General features: G+C 39.7%; 1 protein-coding gene across 3 annotated transcripts in view; it reads left to right on the top strand.

Moving 5' to 3' along the window:
* Positions 1-17,097, top strand: part of MAK (male germ cell associated kinase) — a 90,810-nt gene that overhangs the window by 48,217 nt on the left and 25,496 nt on the right. For all 3 annotated transcript variants that reach the window (XM_054592113.1, XM_054592112.1, XM_054592111.1), the window contains exons 8-9: positions 11,815-12,126; positions 16,629-16,801. In XM_054592113.1, the coding sequence (XP_054448088.1) occupies positions 11,815-12,126; positions 16,629-16,801 (485 nt within the window). The remainder of the gene's footprint in view (positions 1-11,814; positions 12,127-16,628; positions 16,802-17,097) is intronic.

The raw sequence follows: 17,097 nt of genomic DNA, 5'->3' as shown, positions 1-17,097 counted from the left end.
CCAAGATGATACAAGAAGGTAGAAGAATTGCACAAGAAAAAAACATTGATGATTTCTCAGGGACATCTAAGTGGTGCTTTAACTTTATGAAGAGAAAAGGTTTGAGTGTGAGGACATGAACAAAACTTGCCCCAAAACTTCGAGCAGCCTATGAGAATCAAGTTTTGGAATTTCATTCTTAAGTTATCAATCTTTGAAAGACTTAGAACTTTGAGCTGTCCCAAATTGCCAGTATGGATGAGGTCCCACTCACATTGGATGTGCCATCCATCAGAACTGTGGATGACAAAGGAGCAAAGACCGTGGCTATTAAAGCTAGTGGTCATGAGAAAACACATTTCACTGTTGTTCTAGCCTGTTGTGCAGATGGGACAAAGCTACCACTTGTGATCATATTTAAAAGAAGAAAAATTGTTTCGAAAAGAAGATTCCAAGTCGAGTCATTGTCCACATGCATGAAAAAGAATGGATGAATGAAAAAGGCATGAAAATCTGGTTTAACAAAGTCTAGTCACAAAGGCCTGGAGGATTACTTAAAAATCCAGCTTTACTTGTTTTTGATCACTTCAAAGCCCATTTTACACAAAGTGCAAAAACAATTGCAGCCGACTTGAAAACTCAGCTTGTCATGAGCTGTTGGGCTAACCAGCCAACTGCAATCTCTTGATGTCTCAGTAAACAAGCCATTTAAGGCTCTAATGAAGAAAGAGTGGACATCGTGGATGCAGTCAGCTGGTAATGATTTAACACCTACAGACAGGATCAAGGAAGCATCCCTTGCCCAGGTTTGTGATTGGACCCTAAGATCATGGAATGGTGTCAAGAAGGAAGTAGTTGTAAAACCGTTTAAAAAATGCGGCATCTGCAGTCCTATAGATGGAATTGAGGACAATGAAACTTACCAGGATGAGGAAAGTGACTCTTCAGAAGACACCAGTAATATAGAAACAGAAGAAGATGATACTTCTGATTTGACAATGATGAAGAGTTCTTGGCCTTTTATGATGCATAAATATTGTAAATTTGTTATGAGTACTTAAAATTTTTTGTACCTTGTATGTGTTCTTGTGTTTTGTAATTATTTGTTACATAAAATTTCTTGTACCATAATATCTCCAGAAATAAATGCTAAAATTCCATTATAATACAAAAAAACAAGTATCTAAATATAAATAATTAAGTGAATTAAAAAATTAAAATAAAAGATTTTTTTCCTGAAAATTTGGGTCAAAAATGTGGATGCGCTTTATACACGGGAGTTCATTATACACGGCAAAATACGGTAAATCTCTAACAGTAAACATTCAGGCAAGTGGCAGGCTAGTTAGGAAGAAACCTATTATGGAAGTAAAAAAGCAGCTCACCAATCGTATGGTGTGTTGACTTTCTGATGCTTACCTTTGAGGTGGATTCTTGTTCACTCTTCCACAAGAGGGCAGTAATTGACACTCAAAGCTTGGCCCCTGTGCGACTACATTTTATATTGCACCTCATGTCTTACAGTCTTTAAAACACCATGGTTTTAAAATAAAAATATGGGCTTCAATTTTAAAAGGGTTAAATTAAAATGTCACATTAAGTTTGTTGTATTATTCTTATTATTTAATATAAATTCAGTGTTAAAATTACCAAAAAATTATTTGGCCTTTTAAAAATTTAACTTGAGAAAATGTTTTCTAAAGATCATATGGAGGAACAAATGGAAAAGAATAGTCAAGACAGGTTTGAACAAAAATAAGTAATTGAAAGGTGGTGCTGGGGTGGACAGCTTGCCCTGTCAAATATGAAGTAGTCTGTAAACTGATGATAACAGTAAAGGTACTAGCATAAGATTTAACAAATAGCTCAGAGTTGCAAAGGCTGTAAGTCAGCGTAAGGTAAACATGGCCCCATGAACTGGAGGGAAGGGAATTATTCAGTGAATACTACTGGGACAGTTAGTTAACTCTGAGGGAGAAGATAAGTTTAGGTTTTACTCTTTACCGTACCTTATGAGTAAATCACAGAAGGTTTAAATAATGGTGGTGGTGGGCGGGGGAGGGGTGTGGTTTACTAAACTACTAAGAACTAAAAAAGTATAGGTGAATATTTGATCTCAAGGTATGAAAAATATGGGTATAAAAGTAATAGAAGAAAACACAAATGGAAAACTCAGAATATGTGATTATAAAAATTAAAATTTTTCTAACATAAAAATCTTAAAATTAAAAGACCAACAATTATTTTTAACAAACAGGACAGTGTATTTTCTAATATTTCTAAATATTTATTACTTTTGTAACAAAAATATAATAAAAAAATCTTTAAAATTTACCTACAAAAGAAAAGTGGGCATGAGACGTGCAAAAAATCACAGAAAAACAAATTAAAATTACTAAAAACATTTTTAAAATGTTCAACCCTTTTTCACTGTCATAAAATGCAAATGAAAATGATGTACTATTTTTTTACCTATCAAATTAACAAAAACTAAAAGTAGTTTAAAAGCTCTTTTTCTAAGTACTAATGGAAAACAATTTTGCAATGTATATAAAGAACCTTAAAAAACAGAAATCAGAAAGTTGGGTAAAAATTTATGCCCAAAGATGTTCAAAGCTAATTAAGAACTTTTTCATTGGAAGTAGAAACATAAATGTTGCCAGGGGAACATTTAAAGTATATAAACCCTTAATATGGGCTATTATGCCACCATTAAAGTGAAATTTTTTAAATAACTATTTCAAAGAATTCTTAAGCTTAAATGCTAAGTGTAAAAGTGAGCTATATTATATGTGTAATATGATTTTATTTTAAAAATATGTTATATAACTAGAAAGATATACTCAGAAAAATATCTAAATGTGAGCAGTAGTTTTATCTTGGTGTTGGCATTAGAGATTATTTTAATTCCTTCCTGACAACTTTCCATACATTCCTTATTCTGTGTAATGAACAAATATTCCCTTAATAAACAGGAAAAAATAAAATACTTTTTAAAAAGATTCTTTAAAGGATGGTAGTGGATATCTTAAAGGCGAAAAGTTGTTAGGGATGAAGCTTTGAAATCACAAAACATTCATAAATGTTCTAGTTTCAAAATATGCACTATTAATATAGGAATATTGACATACTAATTAATTTGACTTAATTCAGAATTTGAGTGCCTTCTAGGCACTTTAAATTATCTGTATTTGTTGGGTTCCACTTAGTAATGTCAGTGTAATTAACACATACCAGTTGTGGTAAGTGACATCTTAATACCTTTTCACCTCTGCCAAAATGTACTTCCCTTCCTGTAACCTTCTTGTTCACTATTTCATAGACCTGCTTTTTAGTGTAAATAAAGAGACCTAGTTAGGGAGAGGTTAAGTTACAGGATACAGTGCCAATGTACTGAGCTGCCTCCTTCCCTTACACACCTGAGAAGAAGTTAACTGGAGGTCAGGGTTCTGCTCATATAGAGTAGAGGTGCAGAAAAACAAACCTTGGTTCTCTTAAGGAGGCCCCCCCAAACTCAAACTCAGCAGAACTGGGAACTTCCCTCCTCCATCCGGGTGTATGACCCCGATGAGAGAATCAGTGTCCACAGCGAGCTGCTCAGAAGGCTTCAGTTCATTCTCTAGACCAAGTTTCATCAGCCTCAGCACTGACAGTTCGGACCAGATGATGCTTTATTGTGGTGATTGTTCTGTTCACTGCAGGATACTCAAAAGCATCCTTTGCAGCATACCTAGATGCCAGTTGCATTTCCTACCCACAAGTCATGACAATAAAAAATATCTCCAGACATTGCCAAATGTCTCCTGAGAGGCGAAATCACCCCCGGCTGAGAACCACTTCTCTAGACTGTTACCCAGTCATCAGGGCTCCCCACCTCCAACCCCATGCAGTAGCAGCAACTGGGAGACTGATCTTAAAACCCAAACAATGATCATTTTTATTAGTATTTTTATACTTTCTTCCGATAAATATCTTTTCTTTGCCGGTGTATTGATGAATATGCTTTAACATGTATGCATTTATAATTTTCTTTCTTAGAATTTTTTTATTTCTAGTAGATACATTGTTATATTTTGGCTAAGAGTAGCCCTGAATTTTACTAACACATTATGTTAGAGTTAATCATTTTTAAATAAACTACCTAAAAGGTTTTTAAACTCATTTCATAATGCCTTTGGAGGGACTTAAACATTATCAGTATCTAGAATTTTTTTTGTAAGTTCTTTATTTTTTTTTAAATTTTATTTTAATTTACTTTTTCAAATATATTTGTCTCTGCCTCCCCCCCACCACTTTCCCTTGCCCCCTCCCTCCTTCCCTCCCTCAGCTCTTCCCCTTTGGTTTTGTCCATGAGTCCTTGCTATATGTTCCTTGACTTTCCCCTTCCCTTCCTTTTCCCTGCGCCCCGCCCCCCTTCCCTCTTGTCTCTGTTGATTTCTTTTCCTTTCAGTGTTGCTGGTCTTATTTTCCTTGCATCTTTGTATTGTTGGTTAGGTTCCGCTTATAGGTGAGATCATATGGTATTTGTCTTTCGCCCCCTGGTTTATTTCGCTTAGCATGATGCTCTCGAGTTCCATCCATGCTGTCGCGAAGTTTAGTACTTCTTTTTTTCTTTCTGCTGCGTAGTATTCCATTGTGTATATGTACCATAATTTTTTGATCCACTCATCTACTGATGGGCATTTAGGTTGCTTCCAACACTTGGCTATTGTAAATTGTGCTGCTTTGAACATTGGGGTGCGTAGGTTCTTTTGTATTGGCGTTTTGGTGTTCTTAGGGTATAGTCCCAGCAGGGGAATCACTGGATCAAAAGGCAGTTCCATTTTCAGCTTTTTGAGGAAATTCCACACTGCTTTCCACAGTGGCTGCACCAGTCTGCATTCCCACCAACAGTGTACTAGGGTTCCCTTTTCTCCACAGCCTCGCCAGCACCTGTTGTTTGTTGATCTGTTTATGATGGCCATTCTGACTGGTGTGAGGTGGTAACTCATGGTGGTTTTGATCTGCATTTCTCTGATGGCTAGTGATGCTGAGCATCCTTTCAAATGCCTCTGGGCCCTCTGTATCTCCTCCTTGGAAAAGCGTCTGCCCAGGTCCTTTGCCCATTTTTTGATTGGATCATTTGTCTTCTTGGAGTGGAGTCAAGTGACTTCTTTATATATCTTGGAGATCAAACCTCTATCTGATGTATCATTAGCGAACATATTTCCCCATAGAGTTGGCTCCCTTTTCATTTTCTGATCTTTTCTTTTGCCGTGCAGAAGCTTCTTATTTTTATGAGGTCCCACTTGTTTATTCTTTCCTTTATGTCCCTTGCTTTAGGAGACATATCAGTAAAAAACTTGCTGCGTGGGATATCTGAGAGTTTCCTGACAATGTTCTCCTCTAGGACTTTGATGGTGTTGTGACTTACATTTAAGTCTTTTATCCATCTTGAGTTTATTTTTGTGTATGGTGTCAGCTGATGATCCAATTTCAATTTTTTGCATGTAGCCGTCCAGCTCTCCCAACACCATTTGTTGAAGAGGCTATTATTGCTCCATTTTATGCTTCTGCTCCCTTTCTCAAATATTAGATGCCCCTAGAGACCTGGGCTTATTTCTGGGCTTTCTATTCTGTTCCACTGATCTATGGGTCTGTTCTTGTGCCAGTACCAGATTGTTTTGAGTATAGTGGCTTTGTAGTAGAGTTTGATGTCCGGTATTGTGATCCCTCCTACTTTGTGTTTGTTTCTCAAGATTGCTGAGGCTATTCGGGGTCGTTTATGTTTCCATATAAATTTTTGAAATGTCTGTTCTATTTCTGTGAAATACGTCATTGGTATCTTAATAGGGATTGCGTTGAATCTATAAATTGCTTTGGGTAGTATGGACATTTTGAGGATATTATTTCTTCCATTCCATGAGCACAGTATATGCTTCCATTTATTTGTGTCTTCCTTAATTTCTTTCTTCAATGTTGTATAGTTTCTGCGTACAAGTTTTTTACATCTTTGATTAAATTTATGCCTAGGTACTTTAATTTTTCTTGTTGCTATATCGAATGGTATTTTTTTTCTGATTTCTTCTTCTATTGCATTGCTGGTGTACAAAAATGCCTTTGATTTCCGAATGTTGACTTTGTATCCAGCAGTTTTGCCAAATTCACTTATTAGGTTGAGGAGTTTTTTGGTAGAGTCTACAGGGTTTTCTATGTACACTATCATGTCATCTGCAAACAATGATAGCTTTACTTCCTCCTTTCCTATTTGGATGCCTTTTATCTCTTTCTCTTGTCTGACCGCTGTGGCTAGGACTTCCAATACGATGTTGAAAAGAAGCAGTGAGAGCAGACATCCTTGTCGTGTTCCCGATCTTAGTGAGAAAGCTTTCAGTTTTTGCCCGTTGAGTATGAATTTGGCTGTAGGTTTCTCATATATGGCCTTTATTACGTTGAAGAATGCCCCATTTATTCCCATTTTGCTGAGTGTTTTGATAATAAGTGGGTGCTGTGCCTTATCGAATGCTTTTTTTTCTGCATCTATCGAGATGATCATGTGGTTTTTGTCTTTTATTTATGTGATGTATCGCGTTTACTGATTTGCGTATATTGAACCATCCCTGCATCCCTGGGATGAATCCCACTTGATCGTGGTGGATAATCTTTTGAATGTGTTGCTGGATGCGGTTTGCCAATATTTTGTTGAGGATTTTAGCATCTATGTTGATCAGTGAAATTGGCCTGTAGTTTTCTTTCTTTGTAGGGTCTTTATCTGGTTTTGGAATCAGGGTGATGCTGGCCTCATAGAAGGAGTCTGGGAGTCTTCCCTTCTCTTGGATTTTTTGGAATAGTCTGAGAAGGACAGGGGTTACCTCTTCCTTAAATGTTTTGTAAAATTCTTCTGTGAAACTGTCCGGCCCTGGGCTTTTGTGTGCTGGGAGTTTCTTGGTTACTGCTTCAATTTCCCCAGCTGTTACTGGTCTGTTCAAGCTTTCTGTTTCTTCCTCCTTCAGTGCTGGAAGATTATACTTTTCTAACAATTTGTCCATTTCATCAAGATTTTCAAATTTCTTGGCATATAATTGTTGATAGTAGTTTCTGATGATCATTTGTATTTCTGTGATATCAGTTGTTATTTCTCCTCTTTCATTTCTGATATTATTAATTTGGGTCCTCTCCCTTTTTTTCTTGATGAGTCTGCTGAAAGGCTTGTCAATTTTATTTATCTTTTCAAAGAACCAGCTTCTCGATTGGTTGATCCTCTGAATTGTTCTTTTTGTCTCTATATCATTCAGTTCTGCTCTAATCTTGACTATTTCCTTCCTTCTCCTTGCTTTGGGATTTATTTGTTGTTGTTTCTCCAGTTCTTGAAGTTGTAGTGTTAGGTCTTTTATTTGAAATGTTTCTATCTTTTTTAGGTAAGCCTGTATTGCTATGAACTTCCCTCTCAGGACTGCCTTTGCTGTGTCCTATAGGTTTTGGACTGTTGTCTGTTCATTTTCATTTGTTTCCAGAAATTTTTTTATTTCTTCTCTTATCTCATTATTGACCCATTCATTGTTTAATAGTGTACTGTTCAGTCTCCATGAGTTTCCAAGTTTTTGAAGTTTCTCTTTGAGGTTGATTTCCAGTTTCAAGCCCTTGTGGTCCGGGAAAAAGTTTGGTATTATTTCAATTTTCCTGAATTTGCTGAGGTTTGCTTTGTGTCCTATCATGTGGTCTATCTTTGAAAAACTGCCATGAGCATTTGAAAAGAATGTGTATTTTTCTTCTTTGGGATGTAAGGTTCTATATATGTCAGTTAAGTCTCTTTGATTCAGTGTGTCATTCAGCGCCACAATATGTTTATTAATGTTTTGTTTGGAAGATCTGTCCATTTTTGACAGTGGGGTGTTGAAATCCCCTACTATCAGTGTGGTGTTGTCTATATCTTTTTTGAAGTCGTCCAACAATTTCCTTATAAACTTGGGGGCTCCTATATTGGGAGCATAAAGTTTACAATGTTGATGTCTTCTTGATAGATTCTTCCTTTAAGTATTATAAAGTACCCCTCTGGGTCTCTCTTTATGGCCTTTCTTTTGAAATCTCCTTTGTCTGATACAAGTTTGGCAACCCCGGCCTTTATCTCATGCCCATTTGCTTGGAATATTGTTTTCCATCCCTTTACTTTCAATCTGTGTAGATCTCTTGCTCTGAGGTGGGTCTCTTGTAGGCAGCATATGTGTGGGTCATGTTTTCTTACCCATTCAGCTACCCTGTGTCTTTTGATTGGGGCATTTAGTCCATTCACATTGAGAGATATTACTGATAGAAACTTACTCATCTTTTCTCTTTGTACCTGTGTTCCTCTCTCTCTCATTCTTTTCCTTCATCTGCTTAAACCAGTCCCCTTAGCATATCTTGGAGTGCTGGTTTGGTAGAGATGTATTCTTTTAGCCTTCTCTTCTCTGGGAAAGTCTGTATTTCCCCTTCTATTTTAATGGAGAGCCCAGCTGGGTAGAGCAGCCTTGGCTGTAGGCCCTTGCTTTTCATGGCTTGGATTATTTGTTGCCATTCCCTTCTGGCTTGTAGTGTTTCTGTTGAGAAGTCAACTCCTAGGAGTATTGGGACCCCCTTGTATGTTACTTTCTCCTTCTCCCTTGCTGCCTTGAGGATTCTCTCTTTGTCTTTGACATTTGCCATTTTAATGATGATGTGTCTTGGAGTGGACCTATTTGAGTCCCTCTTGAGTGGGGTCCTCTGTGCCTCCTGGATCCATGAGAGCCTTTCTCTCCTCAAATTAGGGAAATTTTCCATCATTACTTTTTCGAGGAGGTTCTCTATTCCTTGCTCCTCTTCTTCTCCTTCTGGTATCCCTATTATATGGATACTATTGCGTTTCAGGTTGTCCTGCATTTCCCTACATGCCTCTTCATTCTTTTTGGGTCATTTTTCCATTTCTTGTTCTTTCTGGGAGCTTCTTTCTACCTTATCCTCCATCTCAGTGATTCGATCCTCGGCTTCATCCAGCCTGCTTTGGATTCCTTGTACTGTGTTCTTCAATTCAGAAATGGTATTCTTCATATCCTCTTGTGTCTTCTTGATAGTTTCTATGTCCTTTTCCAGGCTAATATAGTTTGCTGTAAGATCCTGATAGTTTCTTTGCCGTTTCTCATAGTTCTCTTTGAGCTGGCTGAGCTCATTGAGCTTCCTTAGAACCATTGTTTTGAATTCTGTATGATAGTTCCCTTGCCTCTATTTCATTTATCTCTCTCTGTGGGGAGTTCCCTTTTCCACTCATTTGGGGGGAACTTCTTTTTCTTCCCATTTTTGTGAGAGTCTGTTAAGTATTTTTGTCCTTTACTTTTCTTTCTCGGCCTGCCTCTTATGATGTGAGTTGTTGACCCTATAGGACCTTGGGTTGTCTGTTTGAGCCTTCCAGGAGTCTCATATCTGTGTCTGACTCCTGCTTGGAGCATCTCTGTGACCCCTTCGGTCAGGGCTGGGCTATTTTTTGGGATCTCTCTGCACTCTCGTGCAGGCTCCTTGAGCTCGCTCCCAGCGCGGCAGGATCCCCTGCCTGCCTGGGCTCGCCTGTGCTTGCCCCAGACCAGGGGTCTTATGCGCGACCTCGTGTACTCATCTGGCCCCCTGGCCAGCGAGCTCCGCGGCTATGGTCAGTTTAGGGTCTTCTATTGTGTATTTTCCCCGCTTTTGGCTCTTTGGGTGCGTTGCTTGCCCTCGCCAAATGGGGAGTACGGAAATGGGAGGAAGTCACCTCCAGGACTCTCTGGTTAATCCTGTCTCTGGTCTCTCCTCCAGGGACTCTGGGCAGCTGTACTAATTTTGTGGCCGCTCCTCAGTGGCCGGCGGGCTGGTCAATTTATGTCTGCCCTTGCCACTCTGTGCACTCCCTCGCAGGCCGTATTGGTGCCAATCTGTGGGAGGCCTTGCCGGCCGGTGCAAGCGTTCACCAGCCCGCGCGGGTCACACACACGCTCGCCAACCCTCGCCAGTCACTCGGCGCAAGTGTGCGCGCCTGCAGTGGGTGTTTTTGGGGTGTCGATGTGTGCTTTTCGGCTTTTGGCTCTTTGGGGGTGTGGTCTCTTCCCGCACAATGGAGACTATGACAAGGAGAAGGAGTCGGGAGTCCCTGGTTCCTCCTCCCGTTCTTTTCCAACGTCTCCGTTTCTAGTCTCTCCTCAGGGGTCTCTGGGCAGTTCTGTTACCCCTTCGGCCAAGGATCCACCACCTGTGTGGCCTGCGTTTCAATCACAGGCAGTGTCGTTCCTGCGCGCCCCTCTTCTGCCTCTTTGGGGGCACGCCTTTCCAGCCCACAATGGAGACTACGGAAAGGGGAGGGAGTCGGGGCTCCCTGGTTCCTCCTCCCGTTCTTTCCCCAACGCCTCTGTCTCCAGTCTCTCCTCAAGGCTCTCCCAGCCAGTCTGCGCTCAGCCCCGCAGCTCACAGGCGTAGAAGCTGTGCGTGGAGCGCAGAAAAGGCAGGTTAATTGATTCCCGTATGCCTGAGCGAGATGGTAGCTGCAGAGTGGGAGGCGTGCCATCACCAGGGATCCACTGGCCGCCCTGTCAGTTCTCTTCACAAAGTTTTCCTCACCAGTCTTTTCCCAGGCACCAGCCCACCCTGCTGCCGCCTCTGCCGAGAGATCAAGGAGGGTGGCTGCCACTGCAAATTTTGTGTTGGCCCTTTAAATGTCTCTGCATCCCCAGCCACCTGTCTCTGGCAGAGAGCGCCCCTAAGCTTTTTGGGGTTGCATTTTGTCTGTATTTTCTTGGTTTTAGCTGCTGTAGTTTAGGGGTTCCTGTTTATGATTCAGACCCCGTTCTTCTCGGGGGAAGCTAACTGGCCATTTCAGTGTCCCTCTGGTGCCAGTGCCCGTGGGCACCCAGCCCACCCTCTTGAGCCTCCACCGCATTTCTCATCCATTGGGATGTGTGAGAGTAGAATCCACTGTCCGTGGCACCAAGGCTCCTCTCCCACTATCGCTCCACTGCTTTCCAGGTGATTATTCCACTACTTAGTTGCAATTCCAGTTTGGTCTTGGGAGGAGGTCATTGTGACTCCCATTCACTCCTCCGCCATCTTCTCCGGATCTCTGCCATATGCTGTTAGTAATAAAAGTTTCCTTTGGAAATTAATCCTCTAGCCAGCCAAGTCATCCACACATTCTCTGCGCGAGAAAAATCATTTTTTAAAATGGAGGTGTGAGCGTAAAACACCTACAGGCAGGAAGAGAACAACAGGTGCTCCCTGCAAACACTAAATACCCAAACGGACCTTCTGAGCGAGCCAAAAGCGTTTAGCCTACATTGTGTTCTTCAGCTGTCGTTTCAGGGACTTTTTGATAACAAAAATGCCCTCTCCCCTTGGCCTTGCCATTTTCCGTCCACCACTTACTACCGAGCGCATGTCAGACTTATCTGGGCGCAATCTTTGTCGCAGCCAGCCATCTCACTCAGCCACCCGCGCAACCACGTTTCCTTAAATCAGAGCTCCAGTATCTAGCATTTTAGTTTAAATTGATCATATCAAATTTAGCCAATGCTTGTAAGCTAAGTTTTGTTTTCATACAAAATCTTAAAATAAATACAGTATATGCTTTGCCTGGATGTTAAAATTACAAGTGAGTTTTACATTTTTCCTAATAACTTGTACTTTATTTCTCTTGAGAATGTTATTTCTGAAATTATTTTTTCCTGGTTATCTTTCTAAAGTCACCACATGAGGGAAACTGGATAAGTCTTTCAAACTTACCTAGGGTAGTGGTATATGCTTAGCCCAGTGTCAAACAGTAGTTTATATGCAATAAATTTAGGTGGAATGATTTTCCATTTGTTATTTCCATGCTTTTAATAGGCACTGAAACACCCGTATTTTCAAGTTGGTCAAGTATTAGGCCCTTCCTCACATCATCTGGAATCGAAACAATCTTTGAATAAGCAGGTACAACTGCTAGAATCGAAGCCATCTTTAATTGATCCAGAGCCTAAGCCTCTACCAGAAGTACATGATCAGACTGCCGGACAGCCCCAGCCAAAATACAATCACCAGCCACTGCAGCCCATCCAGCCTCCACAGAACATAAGTGTCCAGCAGGCGCCAAAGCAGCAGGGCCAACAGAAACAGCCTCAAACACTGTTTCCAAGTATCATTAAAAACATGCCAACTGTAAGTTGCCCATGATGCTTTAGATGTAATAGTTTTACTAGCTCAAGTAGGATTTTGTTTCTAGGCGTTTCTAAAAATGTCAGGGAAGGTATAGAAGATTATTTTATGTCAAAGCCTCTCCGTCAGGAGCTTGGCGTGGGATAAAATTCTAAAAAGAAAAATTCAGAATGAATGTAATAAAGTTTGCGTGCTATGGACTTTAACAGTTACTTAGATGCAAAAGAACTCAAAACAAAAAAGAACAGAAAAGTAACTGGAACAAAATAGCTGGTAAGGATTTTAACAGTAGTTTTATACTGTTTTTAAATGTTAATGAATGTGAACAGAGTAGTTGTTTTTTTTTTTTTTAAGTGTCAGGCATAATATTAAACTTCCTCTTCCCATTTCTTTTGTTCAGGGAGCTTATAGGTGCCATTGTATTTTAATTGTCTCCTCAAGAGGTATACTATACTCTCAAATGCATTTGCATTTTTGGCATTTTAGAACTGAAAAAGATCTTAAAGAACCCTGTGTCTAATTCCTTATCCAGTCCTGCCATCCTGCCCCCAATAGCAGTAATTACAGTGTGACATATTACTAATTACTTGTTTCTTATGTGTATCATTTATTATCTGTCTCTTCCATGAGGTCAGGGATGTTTGTGTGTTTTGTTTAGGGACCCAGACTCAGAATGGGGCCTGGCACATAGTAAATTCTCAACAAATATCTGTTGAATGAATGGATGAGTAATTGCCCATACTATCTTTGAACAACCTCCAGGATCTTGAGGAATCCACATATCTGACTATTAGAAAGTTTTTCCTTATACTGAGCTAAAATCTGGTTTTCTGTGTCTTTTAACAAAAGTTTATCACTCTTCTAGAAAGGCAGCATTTCAGATATTTGAAAATAGCCCCTATATCATCTGCCCTTTTTCTCTAGGAGAAACATCCCCAGTTCCCTCATGTGCTTCACACATGACACTGTTCACCAGTGACAGTAACCCTTGGTTCCTGTGTATGAAGGAGCCTTTGAGTCCCCTCATTATACTACTTCTCACTTAGAAAGAGGCTGCCCAAGCTAGAGGCAGATAGCAGACAAGGAGTAAAAAACAGGATGAATCACCTCCAACATTCCAGAACCATATGTCTACTTGTACCACCAAGGATTACATTTGTTTTTGTTTTTGTTTTTCTTGAAAGGCACATCCAATGTAGACTCATACTGAGAGGGAAGGAAAGGAAGTTGATATTTGAGTAGCTAGTAAGTGCGATGCACTCAGCTAGGTCCCCCAGCATGTATTCACTAAGTTAAAGTACCCAATAACGTAGCCCTAAATTTTTAGATAGCAAATAAATTACAGAGGTGAGATTGAGCATTTTGTCAACTAAAATTCCTAAGTCTCTTGTTTTTTACAAGTGCTTCTGCTAAATCACATATCCCTACCTTTTTTGTGTATTTGATCTCTAGGATTGAAAAATTGCAGGAGCCTACTTTTACCTCTCAAATGTCTAATAAGTATTTTTAAACCCTTATTTTGTCTTCTCAGTTTAACTATTCTGCCCAGGTTTTCACCAGCTATAGATTTGTTCAGTTGTTCATTTTTTTCTCCTGTACCTTCATGATGAACAATGAGCCATTGGGCAGGCCACTTCTTCCAGATTGACATTGATCATTAATCAGTGCCCTTGGCCATAAAGAAATACCATAGACTGGTGACTTAAACAACAGAAATTTATTTGCTCACAGTTCTGGAGTCAGGGAAGTCCAATATCAAGGTGCTAACCAATTTGATTCCTGGTGAGGGCCCTCTTCCTGGTTTGCAGACAGCACCTTCATGTTTTTGCCCTTAGATGGCAGACAGAGAAAGCAAGCTTTTTCTGAAGTCTCTTATTATAAAGGTGCTAATTCCTATCATGAGGGCCTCACCCTCATGACCTCACATAATCCCCAATTACTTCCTAAAGGCTCCATTTCTCAATACCATCAAAATGGAGTATAAATGGAGGGAGCGGGCAATAAACATTCAGTCCATAACAGTACTGATCCAACTTTTGTTACTTCACTTCATTACAGCATGAAAGACCTTTTCACCCACTTTGTTGAAGTCCATATAGAGTACATGTATTCATTTGTCTTTTATGGGAAATGGTGGCACATATGACCTACCACTTATTTTACTCAGTGCTCAAAAACTTTCCCTTTAATTACTAATTTTAGAATCTTTTTCCTCGTCCTATACCAAACTTATTAATGTGGAGTTAGTAAAAATTCATCATCTACTTCACAAAAATTATACTTGCCCCTTTCTGATTTTCTCAGACATACAAGATTACTTGATACTACTGATGTTGTTTAGCAGCATACAGCATCAGCTCCCTAAAATACAATTCAACTGAAATAAGAGTCTTGAACTCAGCTAAGTATAACTTTTGATTAACTCTGCTCATACAGGGCTTTAAATCATTTTATTCTCCTTAGTCTGGAGCTCTTGCTTCCTGACAAAGAAAAAAATAGTGTAATAGAATTTGGCAAATAACACTTTTTGTCATTGTCCATCACTGTAACATCATCAGCTTCAGGCAATAGCGTGTTCATTCTTTAAGCATCTTCTTCCTCCCAACATAGTTGTATTTGCTACCTTGTTTCCAAATTCCCTAATTTTCAATTGCCTTTTGGATTTTTCAGTTTACATGTCCCCAAACCACCCCATGTCAATTTGAGTAAAACCAACTAATTGTCTGCCCCAAGCCAGATCTTCCTTGTTTGTTTGTTTTTTTTCTATCCTCACCTGAAGATATGTTTACTGATTTTAGAGAGAGGGGAAGGGAGGGAGAGAAAGAAAAAAACATCAGTGTGAGAGAGAAACATCGATTGGTTGCCTCCTGCATGTATGTGGACCAGGAATCGAGCTTGCAACCTAGGTATGTGCCTTGCCTGGGGATTGAACCAGCAACCTTTTGATGTACAGGATAACGCTCTAACCAACAGAGCCACGCTGTCAGGGCCCTCATTCCTTATTTCTTTTAAAAAGAACCACCATCTGAGGTGATTCGGCTCAAACTTTTAAAGTGTCCTGACCTTTCCTCCTCTGTGTCTACTAGGATTACGTGCAGTGACGTATGACAGAAACCTGACCACTTTGACTTAAACAATAGGGTTTGTTTTTCTCTCATAAAAAGAAGTTGGGTGGTGGGCAAGCCAAGGCTGGTGCCACTTGTAAAAGAATCGGATGCTTCTCTCTTCTTGTTCTCCTACACATAGCAAGCAGCTTTTATTCCTATGGACATAAGATGATTGCTGCTCCTGTGGGGTTACATCTGCCTTCTAGAAGAGGGGAGAGTGAAATACACTGACATAGGCTAGAAGAGTCTAAAAATGTCTGTCCTGGAATTCCCTTCCAACAGACTCATGCATACAACTCACTAGCTAGATCATGTCACATGGGCTACCTATAGCTGCAAGGAAGGCTGGGGGTTTGAATATTTAAACTGGGCACATTGCTGCACTGAACAAAATATTAGTAAGGAAGAAGAGGAGAAAGGCTACTGGGTGGGCAGCTAACAGTGTCTGACTCTCCTTTGACCTCTGTCCAGATAGACACAAAGTCCGGACCTTTTATTCTTTGTTAATAGAGTTTTTTTTCCTGAGCATTCCAACCACTCTGAATCTGTTGCCCTTGTCACTGCCTGCCCTTGTCACTGCCTTATAATTTTAAAGGCCTCCTATTTGAAGCCAGGCCCTTCTAGCAGGTTGCCTTTATCACATCACTTTTTTTAAGCTCAAAAATATCCAGTGTTCTCCATTACCCAGAGGATGACTTCAGTGTGTTAAGCCCTTCATAATGTAACACCAGTATGTTTTTGCAACCCTGTCTTCTGCTACTTTAGCACAAACCATCAACTTCTGTAAAATTAGCCTACCTTTTTATCCTGGAACAAACTCTGGCACTTTCCTATTAAAAAGCCATATTTTATACATATTTTATATATTTCCTCTTCCGAAGTCTAGAACAATAATAACTATAACAACAACAATAATAATATCTAACCTTTTGTAAGCCTTATGTGCTAGGCCCTATTCTAAGGACTTTCAGCATATACTATTAAATTCATAAACACCAAGTTAGATAAATACTATATGTTCCCATTTAAGGAGAAGGAAACTAAGACTTTGAGAATTTAAGTCACTTGCCCAAAGAGACACAGCCACACATGGCAGTTTTCCAAATTACACATCAATGAAGAGTCAGTTTTGATCCTAAGTATTCAAGTCTCCTTCCAAACCAGGTTCCCAGAGATTGGTCCCTTGTATCAATTCCTGTAGTATTTTTAGCATATGCTACCTCTATTTTGCTAATACTTTCAAATGTGTGTGTATGTTTATGTGTGTCTGTCTGTGTAATCTCCTTCATTGTATGGAAAGCTCCTTGAGAATGGGGACTAGTATCAAATATAATCGCTTGTGCATAAAAGGCATTCAGCAAATGATTAAAGATGATGATGACTGATCTTCCACCACAGAAGCCAAATGGCACGCTGGGGAATAAAAGCACTAGGAGGCGTTGGGGTCAGACTGTGTTCAAGTCTGGAGATAGTTGGGAAGAGATCGAGGACTATGATTTTGGAATCTCCAGTTCCAAGAAGTCAAGCATGAATGTTTTCAAAGAAAAGAGGAGAAAAGATTCTCCATTTCGGTAAGATTTCAAATTCCTCCGGAAAGTATATTTTTATCATGTATCAACTTTATTTTACTCATTAGATACAAATGTAGATAGTAAGACTAGCTTACCTCTGAAAAGGGTAAGACTCTTGACTACTCACACAGTAATGATTCTCAGTATTAATGGCTGGGTGTTTGCAGGTGTGTGGAGGAAGGGGTTCTTGTTAAATTTTCATTATGCCTGTTGAATTATGATCATCTTTATTCCCATTTGAAATTCAAATACCTATTGGCAGAAAGGAGAGCACACTCTGATGTTGTTCAGATTCA

This window comes from Pteronotus mesoamericanus, unplaced genomic scaffold (assembly GCF_021234165.1).
Source record: "Pteronotus mesoamericanus isolate MK-2021 breed Mesoamerican mustached bat unplaced genomic scaffold, CSHL_Meso_final scaffold_31, whole genome shotgun sequence".
Lineage (NCBI taxonomy): Eukaryota > Metazoa > Chordata > Mammalia > Chiroptera > Mormoopidae > Pteronotus > Pteronotus mesoamericanus.
This window is presented reverse-complemented; position numbering and strand designations above follow the sequence as displayed.